Raw genomic sequence first — 18075 nt, forward strand, 5'->3', positions numbered from 1 at the left:
AAGTTATCTGCCACTTATCAGTCCAAGCTTGGATATTATGATACAATATATCATAATAATATACTAAAGCAAAAGTAGGGGAAAACTGGGGACTTAGAGGGAAGGGACACCGAGAAAGGGGGATTTGAGGAAAGAATATGGCTTAAAATGAGAAGAAAAACCTCATATTATTTGTGTTAATTCTGGCTTGTTAGGCTAGTGCTATGCAAGTAGGTGTATTGCATTAATAGGTTTCAGTCAATGACATTAATACCAGTTTCCAACACCATGTCAAAATCAAACCATTACCAGGAAGATAATGAAATAATTTTAGTCAGATCTTAGAGAATTGCATGAATATCATGTGACTTTAAAAGCCACTTTCTTTCTTACTTGACATTCTTCAACTGGACATCATTTACCTACATTCAGATTGTTTAAATTCAGGACAAACTATTAAGAATTTAGCTCTATGATTCTTTGAGGAGCACACAGACTATCCACATAATTATTTGGAGATGCCGGTGTTGGACTGGAGTGTACAAAGTTAAAAATCACACAACACCAGGTTATAAGTCCAAAGGTTTATTTGGAAGCACTAGCTTTCAGAATGCTGCTCCTTCCACCTTGCTGCATTAATGGGTTCATAAGTCATGCTGACTGAGGATTTGCCGACCAAAATTCCAGCTTGCTGCTTTTCTCTAGTTGTTAGATCCCAAATACATTATAATTTGAGACCACAAATAGTTCAAATTGAAAAGATGCCAGTTTCATGCAGAAAGTCACTTACATTATGAAGTTATAACTATTGTGATTTCCAGGAGAACTTTGGGTCAAAGTCTATGTTTATCTTAAGATGAGGCCAGATAAAAATTTTCACAAAGGAAATAAAAAAAGAAGCTAAGCATACATTAAAATAGGATTTATAAACATCTGATTTTGATCTTCAGAACCAGAAGAATTTATCAAAGGTTCCCTATACTGTATTTCCAGTCTATTTTTAAACTATGAGATGAAATGACCATTGTGGTTTTATGAATATAAACTTTGTCAGGTATTGCATGTAGGCTATATAAATCAGGGTCAATGCTGAATTAGCTGATTTTGACTAAGTCAGGTCCTACAATTTTCTTTTCCCAAGGTCTATGGCTTAGGGAGGTGAGAATTAACTCCTGTTTCTATTACCTTCATTCAATTTGCAATTAAATTGTACATTTGAAAAAGTATTAAGCTCTCAATACCCTTCATGGTTAAACAGATTACAAATATTTGCTTAACCATTAATTCAGCAAAGTGCTGCAGAATGATTACATTCATAAGAATCGACACATCACCTCTTCATTCATCACTTCCTTTTCACCACAATCCTGTTTAATATATCTCTTCAGGCATTTGTGCATACATTCCTTAAAGATGAGGATGTGGCACTGGGTAAATTGTCCCTAAGGGAAGTCAGTGCGGGGGCTTGTGCCCGAAACGTCGATTCTCCTGTTCCTTGGATGCTGCCTGACCTGCTGCGCTTTTCCAGCAACACATTTTCAGCCTAAGGGAAGTCAGTCCAGATACAAAGAGCCTCCTTCTGCATTGTAACTATTTGGTGATTCCATTCTGGATCTAAGTGATAGGAAATTACAGCCTAATCAATTCTAGGGAAAACAATTATCTTTCACCTGAATCTCCAACAATAGAGCAACCAGTAACTACATTTTTTCACTTTTTCTCCTTGGTCCAGTAATCCTGCAGAATCCCTCTGGAAACAGCAGGGTACCACAGAGAACTGGAGTGTTCTGCTGGGTGAATATCTTTGCTGTCCTGTTTTTAACACAGGTTCATGTTTAACTTGTTCATTACCTTACATCTGGTTCACTAATGCCCGAAGGAAAGGAAATCTGCTGGCCTTACCAGTCTGATTGATGTGTGACTCCAATTTCATAGTGATGTCATTGCCTCAACTGATTGTCTTAAATGCTCTAGTAAACCATTCAGTTATCTTAACAACAATTAGGAGTGGGACATAAATACTGACCTTGTTAGTGACACTCAAATCCAATGAATAAAAGTGTAAAAAATGATTGAGATTAAATGATGATGTGACAAAAGAAGATGGATGAATTTCTCGCCTGAGACATTTAATCAGCCTTGTCTTTGAGATGGTTTTCAAGTCAATTTCAAATTAAGAAAATAAGATGTTCAATATTGTGAATATAATGAACATATATACATTATCAACAGGGCATAAGTGCAGGTATAACATCTAAGGGCACTTAAAGTTAAATGTACTTTAAAATTAAGGGGAATAAATCCTTTTAATTCAGGTTCAGTAAAACATCTTTGCTATTAGGCCCAATAAACCAAGAGAACCTGCACCCTGGTCATAAATAAATATTCCATGATAAACAATATCTCTTGTAAATGAAAACTGCTTCTTCTCAAACAGACTTACCTGGGAAGACCTCTTTACCATTTTCCATAACAGGCACTTCTCGACTGATTTCTCCATCATCTTGATTGCGATCCATCCAACTATTAACATTAAAGTGATACTCTTTACCAGAGGGCACATTCTTTAAATGGATCTGAAACACACCAACACAAAATTATAGTAAGATGGTATCTACAAACACAAGACCAAACCTGTTCACAAATTTCTGTTTAAAGAATGTGGGGGTCAAATTGGACAGCTGCCAAAATCAGGTATAAGTAGCATATAAAAAGTTTTCTGCTTGCTAATTATATTAACTGTAGCATGAAATCCACATTAAATAAGTTGCCACAGAACATCAGGGAACGCAGATTTGTGCAAGAGCAACACCACTAAAATCCAGACCGTATGTCCTAAAGACTAAATACAATCTGGTTGCAGAAGAGGTCAAAACTGGTTAAGCAATATTTGAAGACCAGCCAGAACCTACAAATAGCATACCCCAGGGTCCTTAGATACTGCACTGGAGGCCTTGATGCAGGAGGGAATAGTCATCCAGACAGAGTTCAGTGCCTACTGAAAGGACAGTGGAACTGTGACTGTTGCAGAAAATGCATTTTATTCCATGAGATCTGGATGTAGTTTAAAAAAATTAAAGACTTCATATGAATTGGCAAGGTCAGTGATTAAATGTTCAAATGCTACCTCATGCCCCAAATATCTCATTCTTTTCTACACCATCTCATCTACCATTCATAAAGCAAAAATCTTTATAACCCATGATTCATATACCTCATTTATAACATCATACCTTCACACAGCAGAACACTCATCTCTCACCTTGCACAATTTACCAGCTATTCAACTATTTCAGGCACATCACCAGACATGTGGCATCATGCTCACTAATATATTTTTTTCTCTCTTGCAAATATGGTGGTCAATAATGGGCAATAACAGTAACAGACATTCTAACAGGGAGAAAGCAAGCATATTTGCATTTCCTCATAGCCTGCACCATCTCCTCCAAGGCTATCATTGGGGTGTCCATTACTGGAAGCAAGGGTCAGTGGTCAGAATGAAACCATTAAGGTTGACCGTACAATTCATCTTCCAAAATTCAAATTCACCCTCATCCTCAATATTTAGTGATTTAAATTTGCAGTTGTAAGCATGCACCTTATAATTTTTTGGTCTTCCCTCAACCCAAAACCTGCCCTTGTTTCTTATAATTTCAGATGCTCAAAAACTGCCAGCTGGCCAGCACGTGGTGCAGGAATTTGAAAGCCTAGATAAAGATTTAAAAATCACACAACAACAGGTTATAGTCCAACAGGTTTAATTGAAGCACACTAGCTTTCGGAGCGTCGCTCCTTCATCAGGCGATTGTGGAGGGCACAAATCTAAGGCACAGAATTTATAGCAAAAATTTACAGTAACTGAAATTATACATTGAAAAGTACCTTGATTGTCTGTTGAGTCCTTCATCTGTTCAAATACCATGGTAGTTTCACTTCTTTCATGTGTAAATCACAAAACCTTTCTTTTAAAAGTTGCATTATCAGCTTAGCTGTAACAATGGGTTACATATGTTGAAGGTGTTAGCCAATATGTTGAAGGTGTTAGCCCCCCCCCCCGTGTTCTCTGTCTATGCCATGATGTTTAGATTGATTATAATCTAAAAAGTGAGATAACAGAGTTTTACATAAATTCATGCAGTTTTTGAGCAAAGTACAATGTAGCCCTGCAAGTACAAATTCACCCCACAAAATATATGTGTGCATGTGGGTCTTTGTCTGGTGTATGTGTGTGTCTGTTTGGGTTGGGGGTTGTGAGTGTGAGAGGGAGTGTATATGTGTGTGTGAGTGTAGAGTGGTCTAAGTTTCTGAGAGGATGCCTGTGAAAGTGTGTGAGTATGTGTGTCTGTAAGGGTGTGTGAGAGTGTCTGGGTGCGTGTTTGTGTATATGTGTCCCCGTGTGTATATAGGAGTGCATGTGTGTGTGTGTCTAGGAGTGTCTGTGTGTGTGTGTATAGTGCAATGGTGGTCACCCAAGGTCCCGGCTGAGGCTCTCCCTATGGTTACCGAACTTAGCTTTCAGCCTCTACTCGGCCACTTTTCGCTGCTGCCTGTCCCGATGTCCGCCTTGGAGGATGGTCACCCGAAGGTCCATAGTCAAATGTCCTGGACCGCTGAAGTGTTCCCCAACTGGGAGGGAACACTCCTGTCTGTTGATTGTTGTCCGGTGCCCATTCATCCATTGCCGTAGCCTTTGCTCGGTTTCCCCAATGTACCATGCCTCAGGGCATCCTTGCCTGCAACGTATAAGATAGACAATGTTGACTGAGTCACACGAGTACCTGCCATGTACAAGGTGGGAGGAGTCCCCACGTGTAATGGTGGTATCCATGTCCACACTCTGACATGTCTTGCAGCGCCTACTGTGATAGGTTTGTATGGAGTTGTCCTGAGAGCCGGGCAGCTTGCTACAAACAATGATTTGTTTGACGTTTGGCGGTTGTTTAAAGGCAAGCAGTGGAGGTGTGGGGAAGGTCTTGGCGAGGTGCTCATCCTCATTGATAACGTGTTTTAGGTCATGAAGAACATGGTGTAGTTTTTCAGCTCCTGGGAAGTACTGAACAACAAAGGGTATCTTGTCGGTTGCAACACGTGTCTGTCTCCTGAGGAGGTAGTTACGGTTCCTTGCTGTGGCACGTCGGAACTGGCGGTCGATGAGTTGAGTATCGTACCCCGGTCTTGTGAGGGCATCCTTGAGTACTTCCAGGTGCCCGCCACGTTTTTCCTCATCTGAGCAGATCCGGTATACACATAGGGCTTGTCCAGAGGGGATGGCTGTTTTAATATGTTTTGGGTGGAAACTGGAGAAGTGTAGCATTGTGAGGTTGTCTGTGGGTTTGCAGTGGAGTGTGGTGCTGAGGTGTCCATCCTTGATGGAGATGCATGTGTCCAAGAATGAGACAGATAAAAGAGCGGCGCTCCGAAAGCTAGTGTGCTTCCAATTAAACCTGTCGGACTATAACCTGGTGTTGTGTGATTTTTAACTTTGTACACCCCAGTCCAACACCAGTATCTCCAAATCATAGATAAAGATTAGATTGTTAAGACGAGATGATGTCAGTCTAACATTTACAACAATCAACTTAGATAATGACACAGTCCATGTTTAGAGTGTGGCTTTGAAGGAGGATGAGCAATGGAGAACCCGACAATGGGCCTTAAAGCAGGATGCCTGGCTATATTCTCCATTTATTTATTTTTTTTAAACAGAACCTACGACACTCCTGTTTCCTTTTTTTCTTTTTTCTAAACAAGACCTATGACACTCTTGTTTGTTTTATTTTTTTTAAATTTCTTTCTTTTCTTTTTGTGTGTGTGCAGGTGTGTATATTCTCCATTTACCCTGCAACTGACTAGTTAGTACTGGATCTGCAGTTACTTTAAATGACAGAAATGGTGGCCATTGCTGGAACAGCACCCTTCTACGATGATGGCAGTATGGAAAGATACTGCCCTCACTAAAATCAAGCGTATTTTGAGGATATAAAAAGCCCTTAATTTACCACTTAAGTGGCTCAGTTATTTTCTGGACAGATGAGCCATCATCCATCTTCCTCTCTTCTGGTAAAATCTCATAGCGGTGGATGAACTCCAGCACTCTACCCCATTTGTTCCATTGGCATTTTAAGAGCAACACTGCTGCATCACTACTTCCTCACCATGTACTCTTCTACTGTTTCCCACTGCTGCTCGAGGGCTAATAATGGTGCATCATTGGGCACAATGGTAGCAACTTGTTCACTATAGCCTTCAAGGAAAGAAATCTGCCATCCTTACTCAGTCTGGCCTACATACGATTCCAGATTATTGCCAATGTGATTGACTGCCCCTGATAACAGCGCACACCCTCTGAAATGGCCTAGCAAGCCAATTCCTTAAGAATAATTAGTTTTGGCAACAAATGATGGTATGTCAGCATGAAGAAATTAAAATAAATCTAAAATGGAAAGACAATATTGTATAGGTACCAGCTCCTTGGAGCACTAGGTCACACTCTGCTGCAGAGGACTTAAATGAGGACTTTGATAGAACAACATACAGGAAAAATAAACTAAAATTCAGAACACACATCATACCATTCACCATGTTCATTTTGCATGCCTCTTCACAGATGCTGCCAGACTTATTCTTTTTTTCCAGCATTCTTGGTGTTAGTTTCTGATTTACAGCATCTGCTGTATTTTGCTTTTATTGTAGGGGAAAATAAACTTATTGTAAGGGCTGCTCTTTCATTAGAGAGAGATAACTTGTGGTGGTAAAACTTGAGCACTACCACAGCTCAGGCTAGGAAGAGTCCTTCAGGGTAACCCTCAGCCCTTACAAGAATGGAACCCAAGCTGTTTGGCATTACCCTGCATCATAAACACACCATTCAAGCATAAGCTTAGGAAATAGGCACACAGAAATGTTTTGTGAACTGACTGGTCTGTCATAGAGCTTGCTATTACTGTCAAGGAGCATGGAGGAATCTGGCTCCAACTTGGCACAGGACTTTGGTAACGACAGCCAACTTCACAAGATTACATGGGAAGGTGGCCATGATACAATGTTTGTTTATTAAGAATTCCACTTTCAAATAAGGAGAGGCTATCAACATCTGAATACTACAGTGGAAGATCAGATTGACACTATGAAATATTAACTTGTTGCCATAACTACAGCCATTGTGGCTGATGATGCCAGTTCTTAAATGGGCTTTTTACAATATGAACAATTCAAAATCTTCCCTCCAAGAGATTACTCCAATTGGAGAATGGCAGTGAATCTGTGAAGAAACAATCTGTTTTTCTCTATCATTCCTTGCACTCTGTCAGTGCACTTGATATTAACCATTAATCAGCCAGTCCAGACTGTTTGTGTTCATGCTGAAGTGGTGCAATCTGAAACTGGACATTTAATGCACAAGCTGCTCAAATGACATTCTACAATCAGATCAATTTTCTGGGCATCCCTTTGGCTGAGTATCCCTCAAAACAGAGATGCCATAATGGCTCACCACATTGGGACAGTACAATGTGGCACCGTTTGAGCTCTGGATCCTTAAATGTATTCATAGGAACTAGTCAAACTGTTGTGTGTCTGGATAATTGATCCAGAATGTAAGTTTGTTCCGCTCTTCTTTCTCCTGAAACTGTGGTGTCAAGAGATGTGTCTTTACAAATGCCATATGATGCAGAATGTATCAGGATAACTGTATTTCAATTATCCAAGATTTCACGTGACTATATGCCTCCCAGTAAAGTTTGCTGATCACTTACAATTAGATTGCATACGGGAGTCATGAACCAGCAGCCATTTCCTGATCTGTCATGGAGTCAGAGAGAACAGTGGACTGAGACGGTGAATGCATCATGACAGTAATATTAAAAGGCATTCGCCAAAATGGTATGGCAAAAGTAGTCACACACCAACAGCACAGCGAGTGCTAACCTTAGCAGTTATAGTATTTTTCAGCATCGCAATAAGGCACCATAAATCCATGTGTATGTAATCAATGGCACCTTACACCATAGGGCCACCCAAAACTCTATCAGTCTGCATTTTTCAACTCAATACATGTTCAACTGATGCAAGTTCAAAAATTAGAATCTTAGAACTTTAAAGTAGGGAGCCATTCGACCCATCATTTCTGTACCATTAAACACTGACTAATGTCATGATTTGCCTTTTCTATATACTGAGGACCTTTCATCATCACATTCATTCTTCCAGCACAGATAGGAGTTGCTAATAGGAAACCATGGAATCCACATTATAGCAGACTCAACGAAGTGCCCAGGAGTAACCCACCCAGACCCATTTCCCTCTGACTAATGCACCTAACACTATGGGCAATTTAGCATGGCCAATTCACCTGACCTGCACAACTTTGGAAAGTGGGAGGAAACCGGAGCACCCGGAAGAAACCCATGCTGACACGGGGAGAATGTGCAAACTCCACACAGACAGTCCCCCGAGGCTAGAATCAAACCTGGGACACTGGTGCTGTGAGGCAGCAGTGCTGACCACTGATCCACCGTGCCGCCCATAATTCTGCATGTTTCCATAAAAATCAGAGATTTCAGATGGCTTAGACTAAATTAAGTAAAATAGTTCCTCAAGAAAAGCTAAGCAATTAAATGAATATTTCAACTCCTGAGTAACCACTAAATAAACTTCATACTTAACTCGCACATCAACCCACATCAACCCTTGGATCCTGACCAGCTCTCATCTTCCCTACCTTACTCCCTACCACAGCCAACTGACCTGACATCCGACCACAGATTTTGTAGGCCCTTCTCCCTACAGCCCTAACCACCTTCTTTCAGCCACCCTGTCAAATCCAACTTCTCTGGCCCACCCACCTCTACTCTAATGAAGACCAGACTCAAAACATTAACTGTGCTTTCTTCCCAGAGATACTTCCAGACCTGCTGTGTTTGCCAGCAGTTTTCATTTCTACTTTCAATTTACCTGCAAACACGCAACCACCCCTCCCCCTCCCCCCACCTTTTACCATCTTGCACCCTAGCCTTACCCCAAGACAATAGCCGGTATCGTACTCTCAACAGGGTTTGTACTCTATCCCTAGCCCAGCTGGCACCTATTCCACATGTCAGAATATGGCAGCTGCTAGGAAAAAGGAGTCTGGTTTACCTTCCCTTGACAGTTCAACACAATTAAACAATTGCCAGAATAGAAGTACAACTTCACATTTTGAAGGAATTCTGAGCAAAATCTATTTTCAAAACGTGGAGCTCCATTCTCTTGTAGAAAACATTTGGGTTGGTAACTTTCATTGTACTGTTACTTTGCAGAAAAGCTGGTCCAATTATTTTTGGATATTCAGGGTGTTCTAACAAAAACAGAGGCAAGTGTAATTTTTTAGATTTATTTCCTGTTGTCATTGAATTGTCCATTTTAACAAATGGGATTTTGGAGTTCATGCTTCTGCGAACCAAATTCAAGAAATATCAGTTCAGTGAATTATTAGAGTATCAAGAAATTTTGTGCAACGCTGGATACCGAACCAAATACTCTCTGTATGAAGTGAAATTTAATACCATCCCCAAAACATAGACTTAAAAAGGAAGCCCACCAGTTTCCTGCCCACTCTCCCAATTAGGTCCAGGGTGTAAAGGCATATGGACAACCTTTCCACCTCTCCACCAATTGTAGTCTTGAAGTGGGCAGTAACCCCACAAGCACTGATTAGATAATAAGCTAAAGAAGGTTTGAATAAGCATGTCCTCACTTTCTCCTTGATTAAGCATGTCCTTATTTAAGTTAAAGCAAAATACTACAGATGGAAACCTGAAATAAAATCAAAGTACTGGAGAAACTCAAAAGGTCTGGCAGCATTTGTGGAAAGAGAAACATAGCTAACACTTCAAGTTCAAACACTTGCTTTTGTTTCTATACTTAAATTTGTGGTTGCATTCCTGAAAACTACTGGACTTCCTGGGAGGAGAGAAACTATGCCATGTTCTTCACAGTCTGCAACACATTATCGATGAGGATGAGCACCTCACCAAGACCTTCCCCACACCTCCACTTCTCACCTTTACACAACTACTAAACCTTAAATAGGCTATTGTTTGCAGCAAACTGCCCAGCCTTAAGGATATCATTGACCACAACACCATAAACCCTGTCATGGCTCCAACAGCAGGATGCATCAGTGTTGAGATGGATACAGATGGGGACACCACCCACCATGTACGCAGCAGGTACTCATGTGACTCAGCCAACGTTGTCTACATCATACGCTGCAGGCAAGGATGCCCAGAGGCATGGTACATTGGCGAGACCGAGTCGCAGCTATGGCAACGGATGGATGGACACTGTGCAACAATCACAAGACAGGGATGCTCCCTCCCAGTCAGGGAACACTTCAGCAGTCAGGGACATTTGGCCTCTGATCTTCGGGTGACTGTTCTCCAAGGCGGACTTTGGGATACACAACCACACTGAGCAAAGGCTGATATCCAAGTTTGTAACCATGAGGATGGCCTCAACCGCGACCTTGGGTTCATGTCACACTACAGGTGACCCACCACACTTTACACACATACAAGCAAACATAAACACACACACTCTTACATACTCTCACACTGACTCAGACCCTCTCTCATACACACAGGCACACACCCTCCACACATACCCTCTCACAGGCTTATACTCCGTCACACTCAACCGAGCACGTGCACATGCAAACGCACACTCTCACAAGGACACATACTCACGCACACATACTCACTCACTCACTCTCTCTCCCTCACATGCATGCACACACACACACATATTAGTCTATGGGGTGAATTTGCAGTTACAGAATTGTAATTGCAGATACATTCTAACTTGTTCAAAAAGCACACAATCTTCCGGCAGTCAATCCATGTAACACTTTATAAAATTCCTACTTTGGAAATCGAACCAGTCTGGCTCAAGGTTGGGAGACAGACAGACTCTAACCTCAGCTTTGATGTATTGTCTGAGCTGAGATGTCACTTTTCTTATATAAAACCTTAAGTTATCTCAAGAACGTGATTGGAAAGAAGTTCTGGGATTTACATATTAATGAACTGAAACCTGCAAGCTATGTTAAAAGGTGAAAGACATAACAGCAATCTAGGTTTGTTCAATATATTGTTTCAGTTGCTTGACACCGAGATCTTTGCTATAAATTCTGTGTCTTATGATCCTGCTCCACAGCTACCTAATGAAGGAGCAGCTTTCCGAAAGCCAATGCTTCCAAATAAACCTATTGGACTATAACCTGGTGTTGTGTGATTTTTAACTTGTCCACCCCAGTCCAACATTGGCACCTCCACAGAGACACACATGCCAATTTGTTACTTGCAAGTCCTCTCACACAAGTAATTTTTGATGTGAAGTTCAAGCTACTGAGTAATGCAGACAAGTATCATGGAGCTGTTGTTCTTTTCTCAGCATCCATAAGAGCCTGAGGTTGGAAGGATGGAAGGATGAAACTGTAGATTTTCTCATTCTATATTTAAGTTAATACATGAAATCAGAGGAAAGCATGTCTGAAATACAACGATAGAATTTCCACAATAATTATTTGAAGTCTTTAACTAATACACACAGCTTGTTTCAAATTAATTAATCACTTTGTATTCTACTCTATAAGTCTGCAAAACAAAACAAATAAGTTTGTCTATTCAATATCCTTACCGATTGACAATGCCACCCAGGGAAATCACCAGCGTTGTTGTGTCCGATGCGAATTTTGTACAATTTACCAATCTTCTGTGTATATATCTAATAAGTAAATTAATAACTTTTCAATCATCTAATTTCTTGGCCCTTTCATAGAATGCAATATATTTTAACGTTGAACGCGAAAAATTAAAAGTGTAAAATTATTCTGCTGTCTCCTATTCACAAATGGCAGGATATATCAAATCCAATGCGGCATCTTACCATCAGTCCAATCCCGATTTCAAAAAACATTTTAAAAATGATGGAAGTCAGTATAAGAAAGGTGTTGTGATGCCACTAGGACAACTTGACCCTTGACCTCTTAACAATTTTGCTCCAAACACAGACAAAAGCACAGATTTCCTTAGATGATGCAAAAGCACCTACCTTTGATCTCAAGGCAGCATTTATCCGATCACATCCTGTGGAAACCCTGGCAAAATTGAAATCAATGGGTAGTAGGAATACTCTCCACTGGCAATTAAACCGAGCAGAAAGGAAAATAGCAGTGGTTGGTGGAAATCATCCTGGCATTAAGACAGCACTAAAGAGTTCTTCAAGACAACACCCTCAGCCAACTGTTTCATCAATGACATACCCTCTGTCATAAAGATCAGAAGTTGGAACTTTTTTTGACAAATGTGTATCATTTAATTCAATTCACAACATGCATGAACATTCAGATTTGAGCTGATAGGCAAAAAATAGCATATGCACCACACAAGTACCAAGTAATAGCCAATGTCAGTGAAAGAAAGTATTTAGAACATAAGAATCTAAGAATCAGGGGCAGGCGTAAGCCATCTGGCCTTTCAACCTGCTCCACCATCCAATAAGATCATGGCTAATCTTTTTGTGGCCTCAGCTCCACTTATCCACCCTCTCACCATAACCCATAATTTATTTACTGTTCAAAAAAATTATCTTTGCTTTAAAACATTCAATAAGGAAGCCTCAATTACTTCACTGGGCAAAGAATTCCACAAATTCACAACCCCCCAGTTCAGTCCTAAATCTCCTCCCCTAATTTTGAGTCTTTGCCCTCTTGCTCTAACTTCACCCATCAGTGGAAACATCTTAGAGTCATAGAGTCATAGAGATGTACAGCATGGAAACAGACCCTTCGGTCCAACCCGTCCATGCCGACCAGATATCCCAACCCAATCTAGTCCCACCTCCCAGCACCCGGCCCATATCCCTCCAAACCCTTCCTATTCATATACCCATCCAAATGCCTCTTAAATGTTGCAATTGTACCAGCCTCCACCACATCCTCTGACAGCTCATTCCATACATGTACCACCATCTGCATGAAAAGGTTGCCCCTTAGGTCTCTTTTATATCTTTCCCCTCTCACCCTAAAGCTATGCCCTCTAGTTCTGGACTCCCCGACCTCAGGGAAAAGACTTTGCCTATTTATCCTATACATGCCCCTCATAATTTTGTAAACCTCTATAAGGTCACCCCTCAGCCTCCAATGCTCCAGGGAAAACAGCCCCAGCCTGTTCAGCCTCTCCCTGTAGCTCAGATCCTCCAACCCGGCAACATCCTTGTAAATCTTTTCTGAATCCTTTCAAGTTTCACAACATCTTTCCACAACATCTTCTTTGCTTTGATGTTATCTATTCCCTTCATAATTTTTCCACGTTTCTATAAGATACCCTCATTCTTCTAAATTCTAATGAATATAATCTCAGTCTAAATAGTGCCTCCTTGTAAGCAAACCCCCTCAATTCCGGAATCAACCAAGTGAACCTGCCGGTACATCCCTTCTCATGTAAAAAGGCCAGAACAGTATACAGTACTCCAGATGTGGCCTCACCAGAACCCTGCACAGCTGTAATGTTACCTCTCTGCTTTCAAACTCAATCCCTTTAGCAACGAAGGACAAAATTCCATTTATCTCCTTAATTACCTGTTGCACTTGCAGCCCAACCTTCTGCGATTAAAGCACAAGGACATCCAGGTCCCTTTGCAATTCCCTTACCATTTAAACAAAATCCTTTTTACTGTTATTCCTACCAAAAATGGATGACTTCACATTTATCAACATTTTACTCCATCTGCCAGACATTTGCCCACTCGCTTAGATTATCTATATCTCTCTGCAAACTTTGAGTCCTCTGCACAATTTCATCTTAGTGTCATCCACAAACATTGACACACCACACATGGTCCCCAACTTCAAATCATCTATCTAAATTGTAAATAATTGTGGTCCCAACACTGATCACTGAGGCACACCACTAGTCACTGATCACCAACCAGCAAAGCACTCATTTATCCCTTCTCTTTGCTTCCTGTTAGTTAACTAATCCCGTATCCATGCTAATAAATTGCCCATAACACCATGAATCTTTATCTTATGCAGCAGCCTTTTGCACAGAATCTTGCCGAATGCCTTTTGGAAATCCAGACACACCACATCTACTGGATCCATCTTGTCCACAATGCGCATAATGACTTCACAGAATTCCAATAAATCATGGCACTGACCATATTGGACAATGTGCATCTTGGAAAGGCAAATCAGGACAGGACTTATGCAGTTAATGGTAAGGCCCTAGGGAAAAAGGCGTTTGGTATTGTTTACTTTATTGGTCAGTGCATTAGAAGTTGGGAAGTCAAATGGAGACCATACAGGACATTGGTTAGGCCACTTTTGGAATACTGCTATAGGAAGGATGTTGTGAAACTTTGAAAGGGTTCAGAAAAGATTTAGAAGGATGTTGCCAGGTTGGGGGATTTGCGTATAGGGAGAGGCTGAATTGCTGGGGCTGCTTTCCCTGGAATATAGGATGCTAAGGGTTTATCAGGTTTATCAAATCGTGAGGGGCATGGACAGGATGAATAGTATTGCACTCCCCTGGGTGGCGGAGTGCAATACTAGAGGGCATAGTTTAAGGTGAGAGGGGAATGATATAAAAGGGACCTAAGGGCAACATTCCACGGAGAGGATGGTGCGTGTGTGGAATGAGCTGCCATAGGGAATGGTGGAGGCTCGTACAATTACAACATTTAAAAGGCATCTGGATGGGTGAATAGGAAGGGCTTGGAAGGAGATGGGCCAAATGCTGGCAAATGAGGCTAGATTAATTTAGGATCTCGAAGGCATCCGAAGGGTTTGTTTCCATGCTGTCCAGCTCTATGACCCTATGACTCTATGACTGAAGGTTGCTATTGAGTGGAAAATTAATTAGAACAGCCACATAAATGCAATGGCTGAAAGAGCAAATCAGAGGTGAGAAATTCTGCACCACGATTCACAACCACCACTTGATTCACAAAAACCTTATCAGAAGCTACAAGTGAAACTCCAGTAAAATCCCAGGTGCTTAATGACATTGAGGATAAAGCTTGATCAGCATCCTACCCAACACATTGAACATTCACACCCCATCCCCCTACTAATGCACAATACGTTGCAGTTACAATTTAAGTGAGCCATAAGTTGCTGAGGCTTCTTTGCCAAAACCTCTGAAACTCATGACCTCAGTCACTAAGAATACTAAGACACCATGCGTAGATTCCTCTTCAAGTCATAGATCATCCTCACTTGAAAATATATCACCAGACCAAAATACTTAAATCCCGACAACACTGTGGACATACATCACCACACAACTGCATGCATCAAGATAGATCACACAGTTTTTAAAAGGGGAAATTAAGGATGAACAATACACATGGAATCTTGCTGGCAATGTTTACATCCAGTGAATATTTTAAAGCATATGATAATTTCACAAAAAAAAGTAAGATCTAAAATAGTGAAAACAGAAAGTACTAAAAAAGCTCAGCAAGCCTGGCAGTGTCTGTGGTGAGAGAAACAGGACTATTCTTCAAAACTAAAAAGAAGCAGAAATGCTGTGAGCTAATTCTATGAAAGGTAAAAAGATAGTTAGAACAATGATTTTGTGATTTGTGCATTAGGACATCCAGATACCTTTGCATCCTTTCAAATTTAGATAATATACTTTATTATTCTTCACAACAAAATGTATGATTTCACTTTTACCCACATTATGCTGTGTTTGTTTGATCTTTGTCCACACACTTAACTTTTCTAATCCCTTTATAGTCTATTGATATCCCCTTCACAAGTTATTTTTGTCTTTTTATTCGTGCCATCAGCTAATTTAGCAACAATATCTTGGACTAGAAGGCTCAATTTAAGGAGTCTTAGTGAATTTCTGCAGCGTACATTGTGGATAGGATACACTGTTGTGATTGAGACTTGGTCGTGGAGGGACTGAATGTTTTTCAAAGCAATGTCAATCAAGCAGGCTGCTTTGTCTTGGATGGTGCTGAGCCGCTTGGAGATACATTAATCCAGGCAAGTGGAGAGTATTTCATCATACTCCTAATTTGCACCTTGTGGAATGGCTTTGGGGAGTCTGGTGGTGAGTTATTTGTTGCAGAATCCCTCGCCTTTACCCATTTTTATAGATACAATAGTTATATAGCCACTGGACCATATCCCCACCATCGAACATTAGACTACTGTATCCTTAATTGTCACAAATCTCAACTCATCTTCCCCACTGTTCCCAGCTCATGGTTCCCAACCCTATTCAGCTATCTCTACGATCCTTCCAAAATCCACAAACAGAACTGCCCAGGCAGACCCATTATTTCTTCTGGTTTCTGCCTCATGGAAATTAATTCTTCCCACCTTGATTTGACTTTTTTTTGTCCCCTTGTCCTGCCCTGTCACACTTATGTCTGTGATTCTTCTGCAGCTTTGTCAATTTTAATATTTCCAGTTTGCGAGCAGCAGCCACCTCCCCTTCGCTATGGATGTGCAATTTTTTTTTAATACATCCATTCTCCATCAGGATGGTCTTAGAACTCGCTGATTCTTCCAGGAAAAAAAAACCTAAACCATCCCCATTCACCATCTTTCCACAGGAGAGCATCAGAAAAGTCTACCTTTTTCCTCAACCAAGGATTTCTTGTTGCTGTGGTTGGCAGGGCCCAGTTCCCATGCTTCTGACCTCACTCCTTCCGTCCCCTAATCCCCACAATAACAACTCATTCACCGAATTAACAATATATCTTTGCAACCTCATTGTGTTCTTTTCAGAACGTGCTTTTCTATTTATCTTTATGTCATCAGCATATTTCACAATTGTGAGTTGTGGGGTTGAGGTTACAATGTGAAGGGCTTTTGCCCGAAACGTCGATTTCGTTGCTCCTTGGATCCTGCCTGAACTGCTGTGCTCTTCCAGCACCACTAATCCAAAATTTGTTTCCAGCATCTGCAGTCATTGTTTTTACCTGAGGTTACAATTAGATTGACCACAATGTTATTAAATGGTGGAGTGTGCTCAAGGGTTAAATTCACTATCAGTCATCTCGCTGTAATGGTTCTTTGGGATTATGCTGATGTCATATGGAAGAAAATGGACTCGATTGAACATCTTTGTTTGTAAATGGAGATATAAAATTAACTTACACTCAACAGAAAAAAAACGAAGGTTATGAGATTAGATGGTATGTTACAGAAAATGCATCAAAAGAAAGACCAATCTGATTTAAGCATCAAAAACTTACCATATAACAACAGTGCCCTAACCAAAACAACATATTTACTGCAATTATTTCCATCAGAAAGTATTTCCAACAATTTGCTGCATATTAGACAATAATATATTCCACTTAAATCAATACATACAGTGAAAGTGTCCTGATGCCCAGGCTGTAACATTTCTTCAGAGTTTCCTTGAAGTACAATAACTCTTGAATTTCCTTCATCACCATACAATGTGATGTGAGCCTGAGCAGTTGTACCTGCAGATGGTAGGTCACTAGTGACAATAGTTACCTTCCATTTTCCACCTGTGGTGAAATTAGGAACATAATTAATTGTCATACATGTACAAAACACAAATACAGAGACAGAGGTGAGCGAGCAAGAGGCAGGGGAGAGAGTGAGAGAGCAAGAAAGACAGTCAGACAACAAAATAGTCAAATAAAGAGACCCAGAGATACAGAGACTGCACAAAATCCTTTAAATGTAGCTTAACTAAAGTTTATACAGTTGCAACATAACTTGCCTAAATGTATACTGATGCCCAAACAATAAAGGCATGCTTGCCATATGCCTTCGTTATCACCTCATCCACTTGTGATGCACCTTTCAGGGAGCTCTGGACTTGCATCACAAGATTCTTCTGTAGATCAATGTTCCTGAGGATCCTGCTATTAACTGTAGACTCTGCCTTTCATCTGCCTTTTTTCCACCCGACTTTCCATCTGATCTATATCTTGTTATATCCTTTGATCATCTTCCTCAATAGCCATAACTCTACCAATTTTGGTTTCATCTTAAAGCTTACTGATTCAAATGTATATCTTCAATTATGTCATACATATATTATATATATT

General features: G+C 40.6%; 1 protein-coding gene across 7 annotated transcripts in view; it reads right to left on the reverse strand.

Annotated features, from left to right (window-relative positions):
• LOC122549101 (lipoxygenase homology domain-containing protein 1-like) overlaps positions 1 to 18075 on the reverse strand; it is a 326386-nt gene that overhangs the window by 220664 nt on the left and 87647 nt on the right. For 6 of the 7 annotated variants that reach the window (XR_015756989.1, XM_087986386.1, XM_087986388.1 and 3 more), the window contains exons 4-6: positions 17363 to 17526; positions 11659 to 11745; positions 2423 to 2555 (exon numbers count right to left, since the gene is read on the reverse strand). Coding sequence is in view for 6 of the 7 variants with exons in the window: in XM_087986386.1 (XP_087842512.1) it covers positions 2423 to 2555; positions 11659 to 11745; positions 17363 to 17526 (384 nt within the window). In the remaining variant the exon portion in view is untranslated. The remainder of the gene's footprint in view (positions 1 to 2422; positions 2556 to 11658; positions 11746 to 17362; positions 17527 to 18075) is intronic. The other variant, XM_087986387.1, reaches the window with a different exon arrangement.

The sequence above is a fragment of the Chiloscyllium plagiosum genome, unplaced genomic scaffold, assembly GCF_037043375.1.
Source record: "Chiloscyllium plagiosum isolate Xiang-an unplaced genomic scaffold, Cpla_swu_hap1 HiC_scaffold_4, whole genome shotgun sequence".
Classification (NCBI taxonomy): domain Eukaryota; kingdom Metazoa; phylum Chordata; class Chondrichthyes; order Orectolobiformes; family Hemiscylliidae; genus Chiloscyllium; species Chiloscyllium plagiosum.